The sequence below is a fragment of the Pangasianodon hypophthalmus genome, chromosome 19, assembly GCF_027358585.1.
Source record: "Pangasianodon hypophthalmus isolate fPanHyp1 chromosome 19, fPanHyp1.pri, whole genome shotgun sequence".
In the NCBI taxonomy this organism is placed as follows: domain Eukaryota; kingdom Metazoa; phylum Chordata; class Actinopteri; order Siluriformes; family Pangasiidae; genus Pangasianodon; species Pangasianodon hypophthalmus.
The window spans coordinates 12,929,977-12,951,332 of NC_069728.1; the positions used below are offsets into that span (position 1 = coordinate 12,929,977).

The 21,356-nt window shown below is 37.1% G+C and overlaps 1 protein-coding gene across 2 annotated transcripts; it reads left to right on the plus strand.

The window, feature by feature from the left end:
- Positions 1-403: 403 nt before the first annotated feature.
- On the plus strand, positions 404-20,453 carry tagapb (T cell activation RhoGTPase activating protein b). 2 transcript variants are annotated; one of them, XM_026923283.3, is made up of 14 exons: positions 404-521; positions 4,435-4,520; positions 5,983-6,153; positions 8,260-8,427; positions 12,979-13,020; positions 13,802-13,886; positions 14,148-14,204; positions 14,372-14,429; positions 14,755-14,900; positions 16,011-16,172; positions 16,497-16,606; positions 16,922-17,102; positions 17,992-18,097; positions 18,432-20,453. In XM_026923283.3, the coding sequence occupies exons 1-14, from the start codon at positions 477-479 to the stop codon at positions 19,529-19,531; spliced, it is 2,517 nt and encodes an 838-aa protein (XP_026779084.3). In that variant the 5' UTR covers positions 404-476; the 3' UTR covers positions 19,532-20,453. The 2 variants fall into 2 exon arrangements, with proteins under 2 accessions (XP_026779084.3, XP_026779082.3); XM_026923281.3 differs by having other exon boundaries at positions 405-521; positions 14,752-14,900.
- Positions 20,454-21,356: the final 903 nt, after the last annotated feature.

The following is a 21,356-nucleotide window of genomic DNA, read 5'->3' on the forward strand; positions in this document are numbered from 1 at the left end:
TTCCTAAATATGAGTGAAGGGATGAAAATCTCTCATGTCCCTCATATTTAAGGAAAGGAAAAAGTGTCGTTTTCTCTGTATTCTTAACATTATCTATTGGACTGGTGTATTTCTTAGTAAAATAATTATTAGTAATAATATATAGTAAATTTTTTTTTTATTTCCTTGTGTTTAACACCTCACTACACATACACCAGGAGGTTTGTGCGTGGACGCTGTCTCAGTCATTCCCTTCATGGCTGCTCTTTCTCTGCTGCGTCATTAACACCATCCTCATTAACTTACATCACCGCAGAGCTGGAAACGAGCTCAGAGTCTCGTCCTCATCCTGTCTCACCGCCTGGGGAGGAGTTTTAGAAGCCCTTCATTGTTTCCAGCCTCATTAATGTACTCTGTATAAAGCGAGGAAGGGAGCTTAGACACTCACTTTTGGACTGGAGAGTGAAGGAGCTCTCTATACTGACCTGCTTGCTGCTATGAGGAGGGGAAGCTATGATGAAGTTACTGCTGAAATACGACCGGTGAGTGATTTATCTGCAGATTTATCTGCACAACATAAAGCTGACTGTTCAGTTCAGAAATTTCAGTTTGAACATATGAGCCTGCATTTTTAAACCTCCAAATGGAATTATTGCCATGATTCCAGCTGCTAAAACAATTTTTTTTAGTTTTCTCACTCTAATGCTTGCTATTTATTAAGGCTTGACCAGTACAAAACTAGTAATATAGATTCTTAGTTACTAAACTTGATGCAAAATAATATCAGTCAGTGTGAGTTTCATCTGGCTAAAGATGTTACGCTTACAGTTTTATTTTAACAGTGCTTCAGTGATATGTAATAGTAATTACACAAACAGAACATATTACACAACCAGAACCACAGAACATAAACAGCAACATACAATTAAAAGCACGCCACGAATGAGCAACTGTAACTTCACAAGTCGAAAATCAACTCTTAAGCAGGCAATTTTGTCGGATGATTACAAGTTTGAATCTCTCTGATGTCACAGCCATCCAGAAATACATAACTGCACCTTACATATAGATTGTGTTCACAAAAAAATCACTTTCAATGCCTTACAGTGTGTACAGCTGCTGTTTAAAATAGCATTACCTTTATTACTGCAGTTTAACTACAAAATATTTAAATTGAGCAGTTATCCTGATGGTAATAATGATGATCAAGCGATCAACCAATCAGGCGATCAGTCTGTGACTAGTATTTCTGTATGACTGTATTTGAGCTTCTTCTGAAAGGACAATTTTCCAAATGAGACAAGCTCCAATAATAAATATTAATATAATGACAATTATATTTATCACAATTAACAATATGACAACAGAAGTGTATTTTTAATGATTACAAAAAATTATTCCACAGTTGGCGTGCCACTATTAACTATTAACTAATGGCATGAGTTAAGGCATTCTCCATCCATTTCTCTTCTAATCCCACTGTAGTACTAGTCCGTGCTCTGGGTGGCTAGGGCCCGGGGCACTGCTCCTTACCCACAAGGGTGAAATGAATACAGTAACATTTAATCATTTAGCAGCCGCTATTATCTATTAACATTTAAAACCAGTGTTCTATAAGATGACTTTCCAGTGTTTTAGTCTGAGAATGATGGAGAATGGGGCAAAACAGGTTGATATGAAATCATTGGTGTTTATTTTATGTTTATTGGTGTATTTTTAGTGCATATTTCTATGTTTGAAAAGGATGATCAGTGTAAATTAATGAAAATTATTCAGCGCCATCCAATGATGTTTGTGTATGCAGTGGCATATGGCAAATTATATAAACAATTTGAAATTACGCACATTTAATTCATATTTTTTCTTATAAAGAATGTTTGATTTAGTTTACTCCTAGGGCTGGATGTTTCTTATTCCTGAGATACAGGATGGATGGATTTAGTCTGAGAATGATGGAGAATGAGGTAAAACAGGTTGCGATGAAACTGTCCCTCCAACCGAGGAATCATTTTTTAAAACACATCATCATAGTAACATCATAAGTTTCATATGTAAGGAATAAAATACAGCAAGAAGTAATGTATAGGAAAATAATTTACAACAGTGTAGTTGATCAATGAATTACTGTTACCACCCCAAAGTTGATTATTTTCCAATAACAGCACACCTCGAAGTGTTTTATTCCTCTTATTGCACAGCAATACAAAAATTATATAAAAACTTAGAGAACAATACTTTGTACTTTCTTTGTCCTTGAACAAAAAATACAACTTATTAAAAAAGAAACCTAAAAGTGACACATCCGCTGCAATTAGACTTTTCTGTGGCAGAAAACGTAAAGGAACAGCTTTACCTCTGACTGTTACAAAGTGCTGACACTGGAGACTCCTTCCTAAGATGTTAAACAAACGGCACCTTCCAGAAACCTTCACCAGATCAATGATTTGATTTTCTTTGTTAAATAATGTTTATTTTTAATCTGTTTATTACTAGTCCTACATTATGTGCCTTACAAGCCCTTATGAATGAGCTGTTACTATAGAAATGATAATGTATTAGAATCAGTGCACGCAATGTCTGAAAACTAATCAACACCCTCAGAGCAATCAGTTTTTACAATTCAAAAGTGCCTTGGTATGAATTTTTATATGAAACAAAAAATTATGCAAATACAAATACAAAAACAGAACTAAAAGCCCAGTAGAATTTGGCAAATGGTGCACTGATACTGGTTATACACAGACAACCAGTGTATCATCACACTGACAGACTGCAGACTGAGTGTATTTATGGTGTCTCTGTTGTTTCCGTTGTCTCGCACTAGGCTACTAGGTCACGTTTAGCACTAATATGCTGTTGATAATTGCTGTCTACTGTGTTTTTGTCACTTGACCCACTTCCCTTGCTGATGTAATCACAAATAAAATCCAAAACCCGGACCACGGTATTGAAGTCATCTGTTAAAGTCATTAAAGCAGAGTGCTGTCTGTATTTCTGTTCCAGGATTTCAGCTTTATAATCATCATTCCAAATGCTTAATTAACTTTTTTTTTTTTTTTTTTGGACTGTTTTTATTTATGGAACATTAAGGAGTTTAGTATTGGTTGTGAGTGTGTGTTCAGAATCTGCAGCTGAGTTGAGTATATAGGAATAAATACACTGATTATAAGTGTGGAATTATTCATAACACTCTTTTTTTTTTATTTACTAAAAACCTGTATACAGTAGAGCTAAATGATATAAACCAGTCAGTAAATGGTACATAAAATGTTTTGCTATTTTACATTTTAAAAGCATCTCAAGTAGTTTGTGTTAAAAATGTTACTAAATAATTACTGATGTATTGAATTAGTAAGATTTAATCAAGCACTCCAACTGATTCAGGATACGCTCATGTTGTGCCCTTGTTAATTTGGAAAAAAAATACCAAGAAGACTTGATTATGCATATTTCTGGAGCTGAACAAGATATCAGATAAAAGCAGGTTGTTATGAATTCCAGCTAAAACACATTGTCCTCAGTTTAAAAGAGCGACTACGAGAATTATCAGCAAGGAAGCAAGTTAAGCATTGTAGCTTTTTAAATGAAGCACATCTAGAATGATATCTTGCTGTCTGCATGTGTTAACCCTTAGCACTCATTTGGCTGTGAGCCAAATGTGAATGACAGACTATTGTTACTTGAACAAGTGAGTGTTGTTTCAAAAATGAATGGCTGCCCCAGAATGCACTGGTGCACATGAAAAGTCCTCATCAGGAGCATGCTGTAATCATGCTGTGTGTCTGTGTGTTTCACATTCAGCAGCTGAGTTTAATGATTTGCCTTGTTCTATACAAAAACAAATAGTTTTGTTGGTCAAAAAAAGGAAAGGAAAATAAATCAGTCTTTTAGACAGAAGTGGGCAGTAATGTGTTATGCATCCCTAAAGATCTACTTCAATTCAATTTAATTTTATTAGTATAGCGCTTTTAACAATGGCCATTGTCACAAAGCAGCTTTACAGGAATATATAAATATATAAATATATAGTTTTAAACTTATAAATGCAATAATTTATCCCTAATGAGCAAGCAAGAGGCAATTGCTGCAAGGGAAAAACTCCCTGAGACGACATGAGGAAGAAACCTCGGGCGACAGCATCCTTCACTCTAATACTTCACACATATACATCTAACAAGTGTGAGAGAGTATAATGGTGTGTGAGAAAGTTTAATTATGCATTAAGGTATCATAACTCTAATATTTTTAACTTCACTACTATGGTAGTTCACTAACATCAGCAGGAAACCAAATGCACTGAGAAGTGTCATAAAAGTCAAAGTCAGAGCAAATAGTTTGATTTTTTACAACCTGATATGCTGAAGATGGGAAACAGTCTTTTACTACACGTTCTATAGTATTGTATTATTTAGAATGAGCAGTAACAGTTCTGTTACACTTTTTCATTTTTTTCAGCACTTGCGCAGTCTGGCCCAGAGAAGACAATCAGCACCATGTGTGGTGTTTGGGAAGACTCTGGGAAGGTCTTGGCCCTCCATCAAGTAGGAACTATTTCCTTAAATGCATTTATATAGAAAAAATAGGAGTTTAAGCTGTATTGTGGATGGTCTGCAGTTTAATTAATATTGTTTTAATTTGCAGGTATGGCAGTGACTACACGACGTAGTTAAGGCCTCCATTCACTCATCACGTAGATTAGAAAATATGCTGCATTCAAGACAGTGGTGGCCTTTAGACAAATGTTAAGGTCTTCATTCACAACTCCATAAATTTTACATTCCATTTAAATACTAATTACCTATTTTGAGTGACCAATCGTTTTAAAACCATTATGAAAATCATTATGTTATTATTTGACAGATATAAGCTGATGTTCCATTTATTCGCCTTTCTAGATGTTGTGTGATCATGGGACAGCGTGCTCACTGCCCCACTTAACTTCCATAGACTTATTATTACACATAGTGGTCACAAATGGGAACTACAACAAGTGTTAATAGAGGCCCACTGGAGCAGGAATCATGCTGGCTCATGCCTGGGGAGGAAGAGAGAACAGGACAGTTAATGACATGGTTGACAGGATGGAGTACTTTAAAAATGCTCCATGGCAACCAAGATCTTGTTTTATAGCAAATTATCTGAAGTAAATCTAATAATTTTCCACAAACAGCACTTACAAGGCAAAGTGCATACAGTGGGTCCATGATGTACAGAACCATTTCTATTGTCAGATATAGTGCAAAGATTATGAGAGGGAAAGGGAGCTTATGGAGTGGAAAACATACATCAGAAATGTGTGTGCGCATTGTGACACTTCAAGTTAAGTCAAGTAGCTTTATTGTTATTTCAAGCATATACAGCTAGTTAGTACACAGTGAAATGAAACAATGTTCCTCCAGGACCATGGTGCTACATAAAATAACACAGAACTACAAGAGACTCCACATTACTACATAAAGTACATGTGCAAACATGTACAAACAGCACAAGACACTACAATGAGTACCAAAACAGGCCAATATGCACAGTAAGAGACAGTGCAGCACCGACTAGCACACAGTTCTAGTATGAAAGTTAAAGACTGAAAAAAAGAAGAAAAATGTGTCTTCCTTTTCCGATGCCCGAAATATATTATCTAGACTAATTTCAAGACTTTTGTGTGTTTTTTAGAGATATAGTTCAGCTCAAAATTTCGCTGAAACCTGGCAACCCTGTTTAATGACGTGAGCTCTTCAGGAAAAACACCTGCTTTATCAAAAATAAGTCAAAAATGCTCAAAATGAGCTGCTAGACCATGTGTTATTGACTCTCAATTGGTTACTGTAAAAATTCATTAGATAGTAGCATACAGCAGAAGTCAAGTGTTTTAGCCTCTTGACCTTATTTTGTTTGAGGCTATGTCATGATTAACATTGTCCTGTCCCACCAAAATCTATGGTCACGAGCTGCTCCTGGTGCATGAACAGGACATGAGTGTGATGTGTGTGCTGCTGTGTCATGCAGGGAGGAGTGTATGTCAGCGATCGTGATAGATCAGTGTCCGTTTGTGCTCGGTCTGAGCAGTGAGGACTCGGAGCTCATCCTGGATGACACAGTGCAGCTGACCGAGGGAATGAAGAAGAGGGAGAGACATGTATTCCTCTTCAGTGATGTGTTGGTCATCGCTAAGCTCAAGTAAGACTGCAGCACGGATACACACATACAGTCAATTAAAATGACTGCTAGTGACAAACATCTTCCAGGCCTGACAGACTCCACCACTTTAATTCAGTCCCATGCAAATCTATACACACTTCTCTCCAAAGTCCTCCATATGTACTGTGTGTACATGCACTTGTTCTATGCAAGTAGTTGCACACGTCATTCAGATTCCTAAATGTATCTCTTGTAAGACATCATTTTATCTACTGTTTAGCTTCTCTTTGTGGCAATATCAGCTCTATTAGTGCACACGCTTCAGGCCACTGTGGTTTTGTTCATGTGTTCTGTCTCTGCTGATTTTAGAACATGATAATTTCACTGTATGTTTCAGTTTGGTGTTACAAAGGTGTTTAAATACTCACAGCTTGCATAAAGATAACAAAAGTATATCTTTTTACACTAAATTAAACTAGAGATACTATTTGCTAAAATTACACAAGTGCATGTGTTGCATGCATACCAGTGTTACATTATTATAGCTTGTTTTATCAGTAATTACAAAATCGGGTACAGAAGATTGTATCTAAAATCTTGAGAAGATAAATATGAAATGTGTCCCACACCAAGACACCAGTGTAAAACATAAGCAAGAAGCAAAAAAAAAAACACAAAAACAAAAGGTAAAGTACTAGAAAGAAATCTTTTTTGGAATGAGGAAGGGGACAGGATATCTACTATAGCTTAACATGCACTAATTGGCCATTTTTGTTATTGTTATTCTTCTTTTGGCTGCTCCCGTTAGGGGTCACCACAGTGGATCACTGATCCGCATATTTTACTCGGTACAGTTTTAATTTCAAGATGCCCTTGCCAGGAATCGAACCAGGGCCAGGGCAGTGAGAGCACCGTGGTCTAACCACTAGTCCTCCAGGGGCATTTGGTCATTGTGGTTATTTCTGATAAATAAAGGAATGCGAAACCTAACACAAAAACTGTCTTATTAGTATAACTTTGAATTCTTTGCTTCTTCATCTTTATTTTGTCCTGAGTATGCAAGATTTCGCTGTCTGTAAAATGCAGCAGGATTGATATATTTATACATTTTATTTTTATGAAAGACAGTCTGTATGATTTATAACATTTCCCTAATGCTTATTTAATTGATCATTTATTGCACATTATCTACCCCCATATGGAAAATGATGTCATCCAGGCCATCATTTGTGTCTTCTTCATCTTGTCTTTATCCCAGAAGCCTCTCCAGGACACTTTCAAGGCCAGTGCACAGTATTAATGTTGATGGCAAAATCAGTCTAGATTAAAACCATGAAACATGTTTTTTTTACTGGCCACACAGTAGTATACTGTATATACATATCAAATGGATTGCATATACAAGGGATTCTGATTGGTCAAATGCTGTTGATTAATTTTCATTACCAGCAGCTCTGACAGTACTTTAGCTCCAAGGCAAGTGACAGTTTTTTACTAATGCACTTGTTTTAATCCAGTGTTTCTAGTATAACAACATACAGAGGGACTTGTATGGCCAACACTCCACATAAACAGATTAAAAACATGTGTAATTGTTCATATGGTGAGGTTTTCTGTGAGGAGACATTTATATATCATTTATATAAGGAGTCTAAAAGCGTGTCAGTGCTTAGAGTGTAAGAATCAGAGGTAAAACAGTAACTTTAAGTTTTCTGACACTGGAAAGTCTTCAGGACAGAGGACTGCATGTGTTTCTGTTTCTCTCTTTTTCTGTGTTAATATCTTCAAGAGAGAAAAAAAAGAGAAGCTTGTGAAAGAGTGGCTTTACAGGAACTAACTTGTTTCGTGGACATTCCACAACATCAAATGTAATTTGGACAAATCGTATGTCATCATGTTTGCTTATAAGTGAAAAGGTGGTAATTTTTTTAAAAAGAGGAATAAATCACCTTGAAATGCACTGTTATTGGGAAATAATCAACTTCAGGTTGTAACATTATACCACCCTGACTTGGGTTGTTTTCCCATGGGAGCACGTTCCAAAGTGTTTTCTTCTTTTACGTGTTATTAATAAAGAAAATTGTTCACTAATTACACCAATGATGAACTCATGATGATTACCCTGCTTCCTTGCTTCCTCTTCAGATCCAGAGGCAGCTACAGACTAAAACACAGAGTTAACCTGGAGCAGCTTTGGGTCTCTGACTTTAGAAGTGAGGATGATGAAGGATGTGAGGATGAAGATGGACATGTCCACCTGAAGAGGACAATCGTTCTGGCCTGGTCTCTCTCTGTGTGTCTGCTGACGTTCAGGTGAGTAGATAAAATTTGGATTTTAAAAACAGAACGTAAAAAATATATGTCCACATTCACACAGAGACTAAAACAGCATCATCAGTATCATTAAGATCATGACTGTATTCAATAATGTTTGCACCCCTTTAAGTCTTTAAACTTTTTTTTTTTTTTTCATTTTCTAAATGGGAATATTCTATGCCATTTCAATAAAAACAGTTTCCTTTTCTTTGAAGCTCAATGTTATTGTTTTTAATGAAGGACGTCATTTTGGGGGATAATTTCACAGAAATGTACCTCAAAAATCCACCTCCACCCACGCACTTCAAAACTGACTCAGGTTTTAACTGAAGTTTGGCAGGCTGTGTGCACTGAAACAGGCTGTTTGAGAGACAAAAGTAGACATACACACACACACACATGCACACGTCATCATAAACATCATTACGTTTGCCATTACATTTAAAAGACCTCATGAACAGCAATCCGGTGGCAGAAATAAAATATTTCACTTTATTCAGTTCTACAAAAGGAGAAATAGTGAAAAAAAAAATAGCAGTGTGGATCCATAAACAGAGCTTTATTAAAGTCATCCTAAATGTTGTACAACATGTTTTTTTTAGATAACTTAAAAACCTTAAGGTCATTTTTTCTAGTTTGCCAGTAATTTGCCAGTTTGCCAGGAAATTGCTACTCCTACTCCCCCTACTACTGCTCCTACTACTATTCCTTCTCCTAATACTACTTCTACTACTAGTAGTATTTCTACTCCTATTCCTACTACTACAATTCCTACTGTTACACCTCCTACAAATACTACTCTTACTAGTAATATTACTACTATTGCTCCTATTACTCCTACTACTTCTATTTCTACTCTTTCTCCTACTACTTCTCCTACTAGTCATACTCATACTACTACTACTACTACTACTACTATTAAGATTTTCAGGAATCATGGAGGGAAAATAAAAAGTTTAAATAAGCAACCAGAAATGAGGAACCATTTGTTAAATTAACAAATCGAAAGTGTGAGAATGAACATATATAGAAATGGCATCACATTTGGAGGACATTTATACACAACCTCAAAAATTTATGTCCACTGCCTGCTTAATTTTTTTTTAAGTTTGTCAAGTAGCGTGCTTTTTTACGTACAGTACACATAGAGAAGCAAACACCATAACATCACTGTTATACTCAGAAATTCATGGCCTACTTCATGTAAACCAAACCAGCAGAAGTTGTTTTTTCAGTTCTTTAAAAGGGAAATTCTACATGAAATAATTTAATACCTTAAGTTTTTATGTGAATACTACCATATTTGGGGAATATTGTTGCTGAAGTGTACCTCAATATCTGTTTTCTTACAAATTGTTAAATTTTTGTTTGTGTAAACTGTAATTTAAACTGTATTTAAAAATCCATGAAAAGATGATACCATGGTCATAATTTTTTTATTGCCAAGCACTCAGGCTTCCTGTAGATGGATAAAAACATGCAGAAAGTTTAACAGAAAGTTTAACAAACAAACAGATAGTAAAACTATAATGAAAAATTAGTTTTCTATGTAACTGGCTACAAACACACCAACACATCTCCAAAAGTATGTGGACACCTGACCATCATGCCCATATGTGCTTTTGGAAGGTACCATTCCAGATTTATTCCCCCTTTGCTCTTATAATAACCTCCACTCTTCTGGGAAGGCATTACGCTAGATTTTGGAGCGTGTGTGTGGGGATTTGTGTTCATTCAGCCACAAGAGCATTAGTGAGGAGGTCAGGCACTGGTGTTGGGCGAGGAGACTTGGGACGCATTTGGTGTTTCACTTCATCCCAAAGGTGTTCGGTGAGGTTGAGGTCAGGGTTCTGTGCAGGACACTCGTGTTCTTCCACTCCAACCTTGGCAAAGCATGTCTTGATGGAGCTCGCTTTGTGCACAGGGGCATTGTCATGCTGGAACAGATTTGGGCCTCTTAGTTCCAGTGAAATTGTAATGCTACAACATACGAAGACATCCTATACAATTGTGTGTTTCCAACTTTGTGAGAACAGTTTGGAGAACAACCACATATGGGTCTGTTGACCAGGTGTCCACATATTTTTGGCCATACAGCTTCTTCAAGCTGTTTCTTTCTTTCACATGCACATTGGCTAAATATGTTTTGGTTCCTCCACGACTGTCACCATCACCATCCAAAAAAACATAGTCAGCAAAATTATCACACTCATCGCAACCATGTTTGTGATTTCTTATTTAAGTTTTCATATTCTTATTTGAATTTTCCATATTTTGAAGGTTTAATATGAAGATTTGTTGGGTCATGACACATGAATTACTGCCCACTGACCATGCGTGTGTTGCTGAATGGATAGTAAAAGCTGAATAGGAAGTAAAAAAAAAAACTGAATGGGAACTGAAGTTGAGAGAAGAGAGAAGTTGGTGGTGGGGGAATGATCTGAGAAATTTGTTAGAGCCAATCAGCAGTAAACATTACTTTACATTAAAACCAAATTCGCATTAAACTAAGAAAGTCTCTATTCAAATGGCATATTTCACCATGTCACTTGGCATTGTCGCTATCAATGTCATGACTGTACACAGGAAATGAATGGCCTGTTGGTTTGTCAGCTCAGTATAAAGCAGTATTCAAGGCTTCATGTGTGTACAATGTTCATAAGAGGGAATATGTATTCTTGGTCTTTATCATTTGTATTGATGATAATAGTGCCTTTTTTTTCTCCTCCACATTTGACCAACTGCCTCTTCATAGTGTAACAGCGTAGAGTGAGATCTGTGACCAATAAAAAGGGAAGTAATTCAGGGGAAGCTAAATTTCCTCAGCCACCACAAAGCTGTTTTCTAACACAAAGCTATATTCTGGACTGCTCACATGCTGTCTGACGGGGTATTCCACGTCACAGAGAAACACACAGAGGGAAATCAGCCATCTATAGGAAAAGAAAAGAGGGACTTTTGGTATATACCAACAATGTACTACTGCAAATGTACATAGTTTTGACATTTTCCCAGTAATGTTCAACTTTAGTTTTTTTGTGTCTATACAATACAGACATATTAGCAAACTAGTTACACCAGTTATCAATTCCTGTTATTATAACTGTCCTGTTTTTGTTTTTGTTTCCTATATATTGGCAATGAGAAACTGAGAGCTCACCCTATATCAAATAACCACTGTTATTTATTGGAGCCCTTGAGCTTTTTATTCTTAAACTTTCCACAGACACAGCACATTACATCTAAATTGACATTATATAGGTCAGCTTTTGTTTCTGAGTTATTGAGGTTTGGATTCAATTCAAGCAACCAGTCAAATGAGCTAATTACTATACGAACTGAAAAATATGACTATTTTGATAATGTGGGTTGTGATTTTTTTTTTAAATCGCAGACCCATGGCTATGTTTCTTGGACCACCAGGGCAAATCCTGGGGGATCATGATATTTCACATTTGGTTAGAGTGATGGAAATCACAACCAGTTATATGTATTATTTGAGTTATCATAGTTATTAGCCTGTTTCACTGATCATTTGAATTAAACTGGTTTCATTCAAACCCATATCTCAAAAAACCAGTCAAAATCAAGGCTGGACTTCTGTCAGTGGAAATTTCAGTAATAGAAAATTGTATTGCTTTAGGTAATAACTAGTCAGAATATTATTTTACACATTTGGATAATGAGCCTAAGGTTTGAATAGTAAATAATTCTCTACTAAGGGGGCAGAGGTTTTTTTTTTAATATACATTTTTACTTTCATTTATGACTTACAACACAGTACACATCTAGCACATGATATACACACATCCCACATGACCCACTATTGCAACTTTCAAAACAACACAGAAGCAGTTTACACACATCTCACACGTTCTGTCAGTGCACACGCCTCCTAAAACCCAACACGTGACTGGTGTGACTGTTACAGCCAGTATTCAGAGCTCAGACATTTTCATGTTAAATTTGCTGTGAAATATTTCATAGCAAGACACATACATGCCAATAACATATTTATAACAATGGATAAAATCAGACATAGAGATGGATAGATAGATAGATAGATAGATAGGAAGACAGACAGACATTCAGGCAGAAAGCACCACTAGTATGATGAGTAGGCGTGTTTGTAAACTAGTATGGTGTGTTGATGTGTTTGTAGGCCTCTGTGCTGTGAAACACATTTAATCTCACATGATCCTTTATTTCATCTTCCAAACCACCACAGCTGATAATTTGCACTCGTCTAAACTCTATTCGTGAATGCACTTCCTGCTGTCCCATATAAACCTCTAACACCTAGTCAGGTGCTTGGCCACCATACAGGGAGAATTTCCACTCGTCGACACAGTATTAGGGCGAAAAGAGGAAGTGGCGGTGTTACCATGACGCTGCATCCTGTCCCCATGACTTGGTGCAGTTTCCGCTTGTTAAAAAGAGACCGCATGTGTGCAGCCGGTCCATCAGTGGGTGCAGTTTGTGCTTCAGTGTCACATGTATGAGCTCTGTGGATCAGTAACTCAAACCATGCTGTTATTTTACCTGCAGTTCGCCTGAAGTTAAAGAACGCTGGTTAGATACTGTTCACAGGTACGTGTCTCTCTCTGATAATATATTATTATTCTGTTTATCAGTACTATATTTATTAGCAAATCATACATAAAGTTACTTATACAAAATCAATAAGTATGCAATGTGGCACACTATTCAATTCAGTAACCATACAAATTTGTAATAAGTAAAAATAATGTGAAAAAATCAGCATTGTTTTGTTTAAGGGATTACATTTGACTAAGGATTCATAACACTAGAATTTATTCCATTAATTATCTCTATTAATGCTGTTAAAATACATGTGTTTACGTAATACATCTGATTTCTGATTGAATTCATTTTCGTCATGATTCAGTGTTTTCTGATCAATTTATATAAGTATTAGTTGATGTTCATTTGATATTGTTATTGTGATATTTTATGGTATATCTCTTATTAATGTTTTCCTGGTGCATAGCTTAGCTTGTCTTTTCACTTTTTTTATTAATTTAGATGTTTTTGTTTGTGGTCACTGACAAAATAGTAAAATAAAATCTAAACTACAATACACACAATATGCTTTTATGCCAAAGTTGTACGTGAAAGTTACTGACGATAAAGGTCACAGCATTTACAAAATGTCATCAGGTCCTTACCTTTAGTGTTTAACCCAATTTTACTATTATGTGATTGGCTATGAAGTTGAATCACTTTCTTTACAACAAAAAGATTTTGTCTTTGATTGCAGGAACATCATAAAGGTTCTATGTTTTGCCTGGTAGAAATTTGAAAGGGATTGTTGATATAAAACCACTAACCACACTGTAAATGATAACAGGAAAATTACAGAGGCTAGGAAAAGGAGCGCTACAATTTCACCACCTCCAAGTGTCCTCATGAAGGTCTTGAGCACCACCACCACAGTAAGTGCACCAATAAGTTAGTTTGCATTAAACGTCTATTGACTTGTACTTGATGGATTTTATCTTAATATTCCCTATTAAGTGTTCAAATGCTTGCTCTGAAGTTAGAATTTAATCCAAGATCCCTTTAAGTGTCTAGGAACTTTCATTCTAAGTTCTCAGTTAATTGTTTGTGGATTTTTGCTTGTTGGATTTTAGGTTCACTATGAAGTGTTCACTGATTTAATTCTGAGTGCTCTGTCCTTGTGTGGTGTGTTGCAGAATAAAGCTCTGAGTGGAGGAGGAATGGAGGACAGTGTCATTGACCTGCAAGTTAATGTGAGTATTGACTTTTAAAATATAACACTAATGAAGGCAGTCAGTTTGTTTATTTGAAAAAAAACAAGACTGGTGGGTGTGGTGGGCATGTAGCACAACATCAGTGTGGTTATGAGGGTGTGTATGTAGTTACACTGTGTACACACTCACTTCTCGCTGTTTCCCAGGCTCTCCAAGGCAACAGCAGCATCTCCTCCCAGCAGTGCAAGAAGGAGCCACCAATTGGTGAGTTCAAACTCAAATCAAAAAGGCGGTTCTTGACCACAAGTGCGGTTAGGGGCCCTCCAGAGTGTGCCAGTGAAACTGAGTGGGAGAGAATAGTAGGGGTGTAAGAAGAAGAAGAGAGAAAGACAGATAAAGGACAGTAGAGATAAAAGTGCATGACTTTATGAATTTATACCTGAAGATTTAACTCATGTGTGCCCATTGTAGTGTAAACTGAAGTACACACTTTAAGTCTCAGCTCTGTGTCAGTCTGATATATTCTTACCAACTCCCCCTTTTCACTCTGACTCACAATCATGTGCTGATTTATTTTTGACCTTAGCAGAACATGATGCTGGTAAGAGGAGCCTGTTCTCCAAGCTGAAGAGAAGAGACACACACACAGGCATACCCACAAGGCCAGGACACAAGACGAGCCTGCTGTTTGGCCAGCCTCTCGCTGGAGATGCTAAAATCCCCAAACCCATTGCTGTACGTCTCTCTCCTTCTTCTTCTTCTTTGTAATAAATATACTGTATAGGCATGCACATTACTGTTATTCTTAATTCTCATCTTCTTCATCTTACTATTATTTATGTATTTCTGCAACTAACCCATTAATATATAGGTTGAGTAAGGACTACAAGATGGAATACTGATATAGAAAAAATGGTGATGTGACAAGTTCCCACCCCAGAATTGATTATTTACGTATAACAGCATATCCCAAAGTGTTTTATTACTTTTATACCACAGCAATTAACCAAAAATTAATTTTTAAATTATTAACTAACAACTTCATTCTTGTCATCACTTAACTTATAACAGTTTCCTATACAAATAATAAATGCCCATGATTTGCCTTGCAGACTTTGTTCAAAATTTCTTTAGTAAAAATCGCACCAACACTTTTCAGCTCTGTGCAACACACAGGCAATGAAGAACTAGTTTCTTCTCTCGTTTAATTCCTCTCTTTCATTCATGCATACATGCAAGTTATTCCTCATTTTGCCCTAGCATTAATATATAAACTTTTTTCAGATATCTATTTTATTAAGATATCTTTCAGCGATACTTCTACCTAGAGGTATTTGCTACATGTAGCCTTATAACATTTCTACTTGTATAACACAGTAAATAAGAGAAGATTCATATCATCAAAGGCAGAGGCAAGGAGACAGGCAGTGCAATCTATTCTCAGGACTATGACTGATATCAGTGACTCAGAAATTACATTATGTAGAAAACTCCATTGTTATAACTAAACTGCTGTTCCCACACGTGTGCACAAGTTTAGTCTAAGATCTAATCAATAGGAAATATTCAATCAGATAAACTGAAAGTGGCGTTTTCTGTTGTAGCAAATCTCATGTTAACATCTCCACCGCAGTTTAAACATCTCAAAAAGATGAGAGATGGAAAGCTGCCAAGTCCATCTGACAGGGTATAGAGGGTTTTTTTAATCTTTCATGGGGATTTTAGTATCACCTTTTGTAGGAATAAGAATAACAAATATGAGGAATAACAAAACACCACAATACACAACTTAAAATCCATATGAGTTCTTCTTATGTTAACTTATCTTCATCTGTGTCCATCCAGGAGCTTCTTGTGCTGTTGTGGAGGAAAGGTCCCAGTACAGAGGGAGTTTTCCGGACAGCGTGTAACAGCAAGAACCTGAGTGCTGTCCGTGATCAACTCAACTCTGGGGTTGCGGTGGACTTGGAAGCACTGCCTGTGACACTGCTGGTCGGATTGTTAAAGGTAAACATGCTCTCCCTATTGCAGCATATAACCATTCATACAACCATTTATACAACCATATGCATTGTTAGGATTATCCCATCCATATCCCAGTACATACTGGGGAAAAGTACCAAGTCTCCAGGATCTTTCAGTATTGTAGTTGTATGTAATGACTAATTGTGTATTGTCTTGTGTGTTGCACCGTGATCCTGGAAACCTGATATTTGATGAAATGGCATGATAGACTCATTTCCAACACAATGACAAAAGTAGCAAAATGTTCATCAGTTGTGGAAGATATAAGTCAGCAAATGAATAATAATGATGTCACGCTATTGGCAGACTTTCCTGAGGGAGCTTCCAGGAAGTCTCCTGGTGGCTGAGCGTTATGCTGAGTGGATGGAAGCACTGGAGAAAAAGAAGAAAGAGGAGACACATGCTGAATTGAGAAGGTAAGCATGGAGTAGAGAGAAAGAGAAAGCAAGTAGAGAGAAAGAGACAGTTAGGTGCTTTTTTATTTCAAGAAAGCACCTAATCCTCTGGGCCCAAAACAAAAAGAGGAATAGAAAGTGGGGTTTTCAGTGGACTTTTCTCTTTCAAATAGGGAACAACCGAATGTCAAAGCTTGTTAAAATGGCAGAACACCACTTCTGCTTTTGGAGTAGAATGAGACAGAGTCTGGCAAAAAAAAAAAAAAAAAAAAAAGACTGACTAACTGATTTATTGTTCTTCCTCTTTTTTGCCTGGTCCCTTCCCTCTGTGTTTAGGATTGTTTCCAAACTCCCTGAAGCCAACAGCAACCTGCTGCAGCACCTGCTCTGTTTGCTGTGCCACATTATCCAGCAATCAGAGAAGAACAAAATGGAGCCCAAAAACTTGGCTATCTGCATTGCACCAACTCTGCTACAGCTCAGCAGCCAGACGCTGGACGTGAACACGGTCGAAAAGGTTAGACACCTGTCATCTCACTCTTACTCATAAACCCAATAAAGATCAAAGTGTGGTTTGTTGATGCATGACAAACCGCAGCATTCTAGTTTTTACTAGGCAAATATTTTTGTTTGCTCTAGTATGAGTGTGAATTGTATGAGAAAAACAGTTTAAAGAAATAGTTTAAAGAAAGAAACAAAGACAGCTGCACAAAATGGATTTCCACATTGAAAGAAAATCTATATCAGAACTGTCTATAAATACCCACGAACTACTAGCTTAGGACAATTTTTGCAGCACTGTAATGGTAATATTCAGAAGGAACAAGACAATCTCACTTCTAGACAAATCTTTTTGAACACCTCTCAGATCCTTATAGGGCTCTAAAACAGGTTAAAAAAACAAGCTAGGCCTGTAGACACTCAGAGTATCCACTGTAGTTAGTAAGTGTTTAATTAGAGTAGTCAAATAAGCTTTTTCCAAATAGATTCACATTATTTCAAATAAACTATAAAATGTTTTGATGTATTTTTTTTTTTCAATTTTAGATTCCACTGCTAAAAGTCTGACAAAAATGTGAATGCAGGGTGTTGAAATTTTCTACTATATACTTTATGAGACACAACTACCTTATAGGTTAGCAGTGGTCCCTTTCAATTGGTGGATAAGATAGAGAGGGGCTGATGCATTGCTAGTAATTTTGTCTATATACTATGTACAGTAAATATCTAAAAACCGAATTTTGCTTACAAAAAAACTCTTCATGCTTGCATGATGTTTACCTCAGACCTGCAGGGAAACTCACCAAAACACTGCTTCTCACCACTAACCATGTACAACTAGCCTACACTGATAGGCAATGCTATATTTCTATCCTTAACATCATAATTGTCATTTTGCATTTTAGGTGACAAACTTAACCCAGTTCCTGATTGAAAATTGTTGTGAAATCTTTGGAGAAAAGATCCTGACTCTGCTTGGAGACCCAGAAGAAGAGCGGGAACAAAACACAGGTACAGAAAACCGAGCTAATAAAACTTGTGCTTTTACCTCATGAACCAGCTTACTTATAAAATCATATTCCGTGTATCGCCGGATTCCTAGAGTTTCAAGCTCTTTTATTTTTAATCTTCTATTATTTTTGAAGAACATTTTATGAATTCACTATAGGAGTAAGAGACACCAAAATCCTTGAAGGTCTAACTTACAAAATTAAAATCCATGTGTCATTTGGAATGTAAATGAATCAGTTCCAATCATTAAATGACTTACTGTGATTTGACTTGAGGCTTATTCAAGAATATGAACATATCTGCTAAGTCATAACGCAAGTTTGATTTTACACAGATACCAAGTCTTCACACCAGCATGATTCAGCATATGACAGCACTGATGGAGAGAGTGGAGAGGCAACAGGATACACACAGCAAGCATGTCCTCAGATCCAAATCCAGTGTTCAGTCAATCATTCCCACTCCTCGGAAGACATTTTCGAGGCTTTCATCAAGCCCTTCGACCGGCGCAGCTCTGAGCCTGCCATCTTTTCCTCGGTCGGGGTGAAGGACCGCCGATATCTGGCACGGAGTCAAGATGACTGTTCTTCTGCTAAAGAGTATGAAGAACAGACGCTGAAGAAGCAAAATTCGGATGACTCGTTCCTACAAGCACAGAGGAGACAGTTGCAACCTTTACTGAGAAAAACAACTGGCAGTCTAAACCTTGAAGTACCGGTCATCACCAAAACCCTCTCCTGCTCCTCATCTTGTTCTCTGGAAAGCACTAACTCGAACTTATCTGAGACTTCAGTGTTTGTCAACTCACCTGAGCCTTCTCCATCCAGCCCTCGGAAAATACAGCCTGAGAGACACATGCCTCTTAACGTAAAATCCAGAGTGGACACAAATTCAAGGCGTCCATTTAAGCGAGCCAAAAGCCTAGGCAGTTTCTCCATTAACAGGGCAAGCAGCAAGAAAACAGAGGCACAAAAAGAGGGCACTTTTCCATGTGGAACATTGCAGGAGGACACTCAGAATGAGGCAGAGGTTCTGGATGAGCCGGTGAGGCGCCAAAGGCCACTCTCTGCCATAGAGGTCTTTGAGCATGTGGACAGACGTGACCCTGGCAGTCCACCATCCTACCAACAGGCTGTAATTTCTGGAGTCCTGCAGGCACCTCCAGAATACCGTTCCATGACTGTCCATGATGCAAGAGAGCTAGGCCAAAGATCTCGGCCTGTCTCTATGAATGATTACATTCTGGACTCTTCTCCTGTTAGCCAAATTTTGGACAATTTTAACTTCTCAAACGGAGTTTCACCTCAGCAGAGCTCATTTAGGCAAAGAGCCATGTCTGAGTCGATAAGCTGCACCAGGATTGAAAAACTCCATCGTCGCTGCAGTCAGCCTGTGTTCGAGGAGCTCTCATATGCTAAGGAGTCATATGTGTAAATTAGTACTTAGCTTTTTGTTGTTTTCACAATGCACTTGTTAGTCTGAGACATTACCTGTAAGGCAGTGTCATTTTTCGGTTTCTAAAAGCTATTTAATATGCTAATGTAAGAATGATATCACCAGTGTGAAGCTATGTTTATGTAAATATAACAATATGTAAACAGAACAATCTATGGTATGGAATGGTTTGGCAAAATCAGTTATTTACTTTTGCACTGGAGATACAAGGCTAATAATGCTAACAAGTAAGAGAGTCTCACCAAAAGTAAATAGCAGCCTCAAATCACATCAATGACTTCAGTAATATCATGCAGATTTAACAGTGTAGTTTAGGACAATCTATAATCTATAAACATGAACAAAACTTCACTGTGTAGCTGAACACTGTAACATTATGGGGCAGCCATCTTGAAATGCAAATCACTGCTTTCCTTAACTTAATTTGGCATCATTCTGCACCTTGGCCATGCCTGGGCAATTCTACCAGAAACTGGAAGTTTTGCTGATAGGCACAGACTATTCATGCTGTTTTACAAAATCATTTATTTTACAATTATATAATCATATTTGGAATATGATTATGTGAATATGTGAAGATTTGAGCATGTGTAAGTAAAAAGAAACTGGGTCACCTACACTGTTAGATCTGTGGCTCAGGTTCAAAACTAAAGAAGCAAACGTCAACACCAGTCATGTCCTGGCTGATTGACTACATTTGCACAAATTTGTGCATATTTTGTTTTAACCATACTATTCCTGACTACTTGACTAAAGAGTCTATTCTTAGTTTTCTTCATCTGCCTCTGGCACTTTCATGATGACACTTGTACATTAGATATATGTATGTTTGTGTATGTATGTATTTGTGTTAATATCCCACTTTCCTTCACTACAATAAACTTCATGTTCTATGAATTCAGAGCATCTCGTCCTTTGGTATTATATGACACAATTTTGTGCAATCATTATGTATTTTGTGTAATGTTAAAACTTTACATTAGCCTGAAGCTCTGAAGCTCACACAGTATATGTGCTGTTCCACTTCTATAAGTGATTTGCGTAATGGAGACAAAGCCTCATTGAGAACAGCATGTTCTGCTTAAGAGCTCTGCACAGAGGAAGTCCGCATTGATCACATGGGCTGATTTGGTTTTTCTCTGAATTCAGTCTGCTTGTTGAACATGTGCCACCATTTCCTCCTTCGCAGCTAAGAGCGCTGCTACCGGTAGACAGCTGTATAGTGTAAATGTAGTTGGTTTTCTTCTGGTTTTGCCTTCTGAAAATAGTTTAGCTGATAGAGAGCTCATTGATGTTGTACATACTTCAGTGAGAGTGTGATTTTCAGAGAGCGTACTATCCTGTTCCTGTGAAAAGTGTCAGCTCTCAGAATAGATGCATACCATGAGCATGATTTGCTAATACCCCATGTCTCAATACATTTATAAAATGCTACATATCTTGGCCTCCTCGGTGAATATGCACATGAACAGACACGGCCATCTTGCATAATGCAGTGGCACATTTTCTATCTGTAAGCTGTTGATTATAGAGTAATGCTTCAGTGCATGCTTTGCCTTCAAAGGCCATTAACGATCTTTTACTGGTGACAGAGCAACAAAACGGTTCATTGTGAGAAATTATGGGACCAAATGTCCTGTTTTTGGAAGTGAATGCCTGTCATAGACATGGACAGCCTAAATAAAGTACAATAAAGAGTTTTAAAAAGTGTTCAATGGCCTGTGTGATCTATACCACATGCAACAAAGTCGTATAACTGTTTAAAGTATTTTTTACCGCACTGACACCTTGGAAACAGAACCAG

Bases quoted from the DNA above. Each gene is read 5' to 3' on its own strand.
- tagapb (XM_026923281.3), top strand. From the start codon at position 477: ATGAGGAGGGGAAGCTATGATGAAGTTACTGCTGAAATACGACCG. The intron at 13,021-13,801 runs GTACGTGTCTCT...AAATGATAACAG, and splicing joins TGGTTAGATACTGTTCACAG to GAAAATTACAGAGGCTAGGA. The intron at 17,103-17,991 runs GTTAGACACCTG...TTTGCATTTTAG, and splicing joins ACGTGAACACGGTCGAAAAG to GTGACAAACTTAACCCAGTT.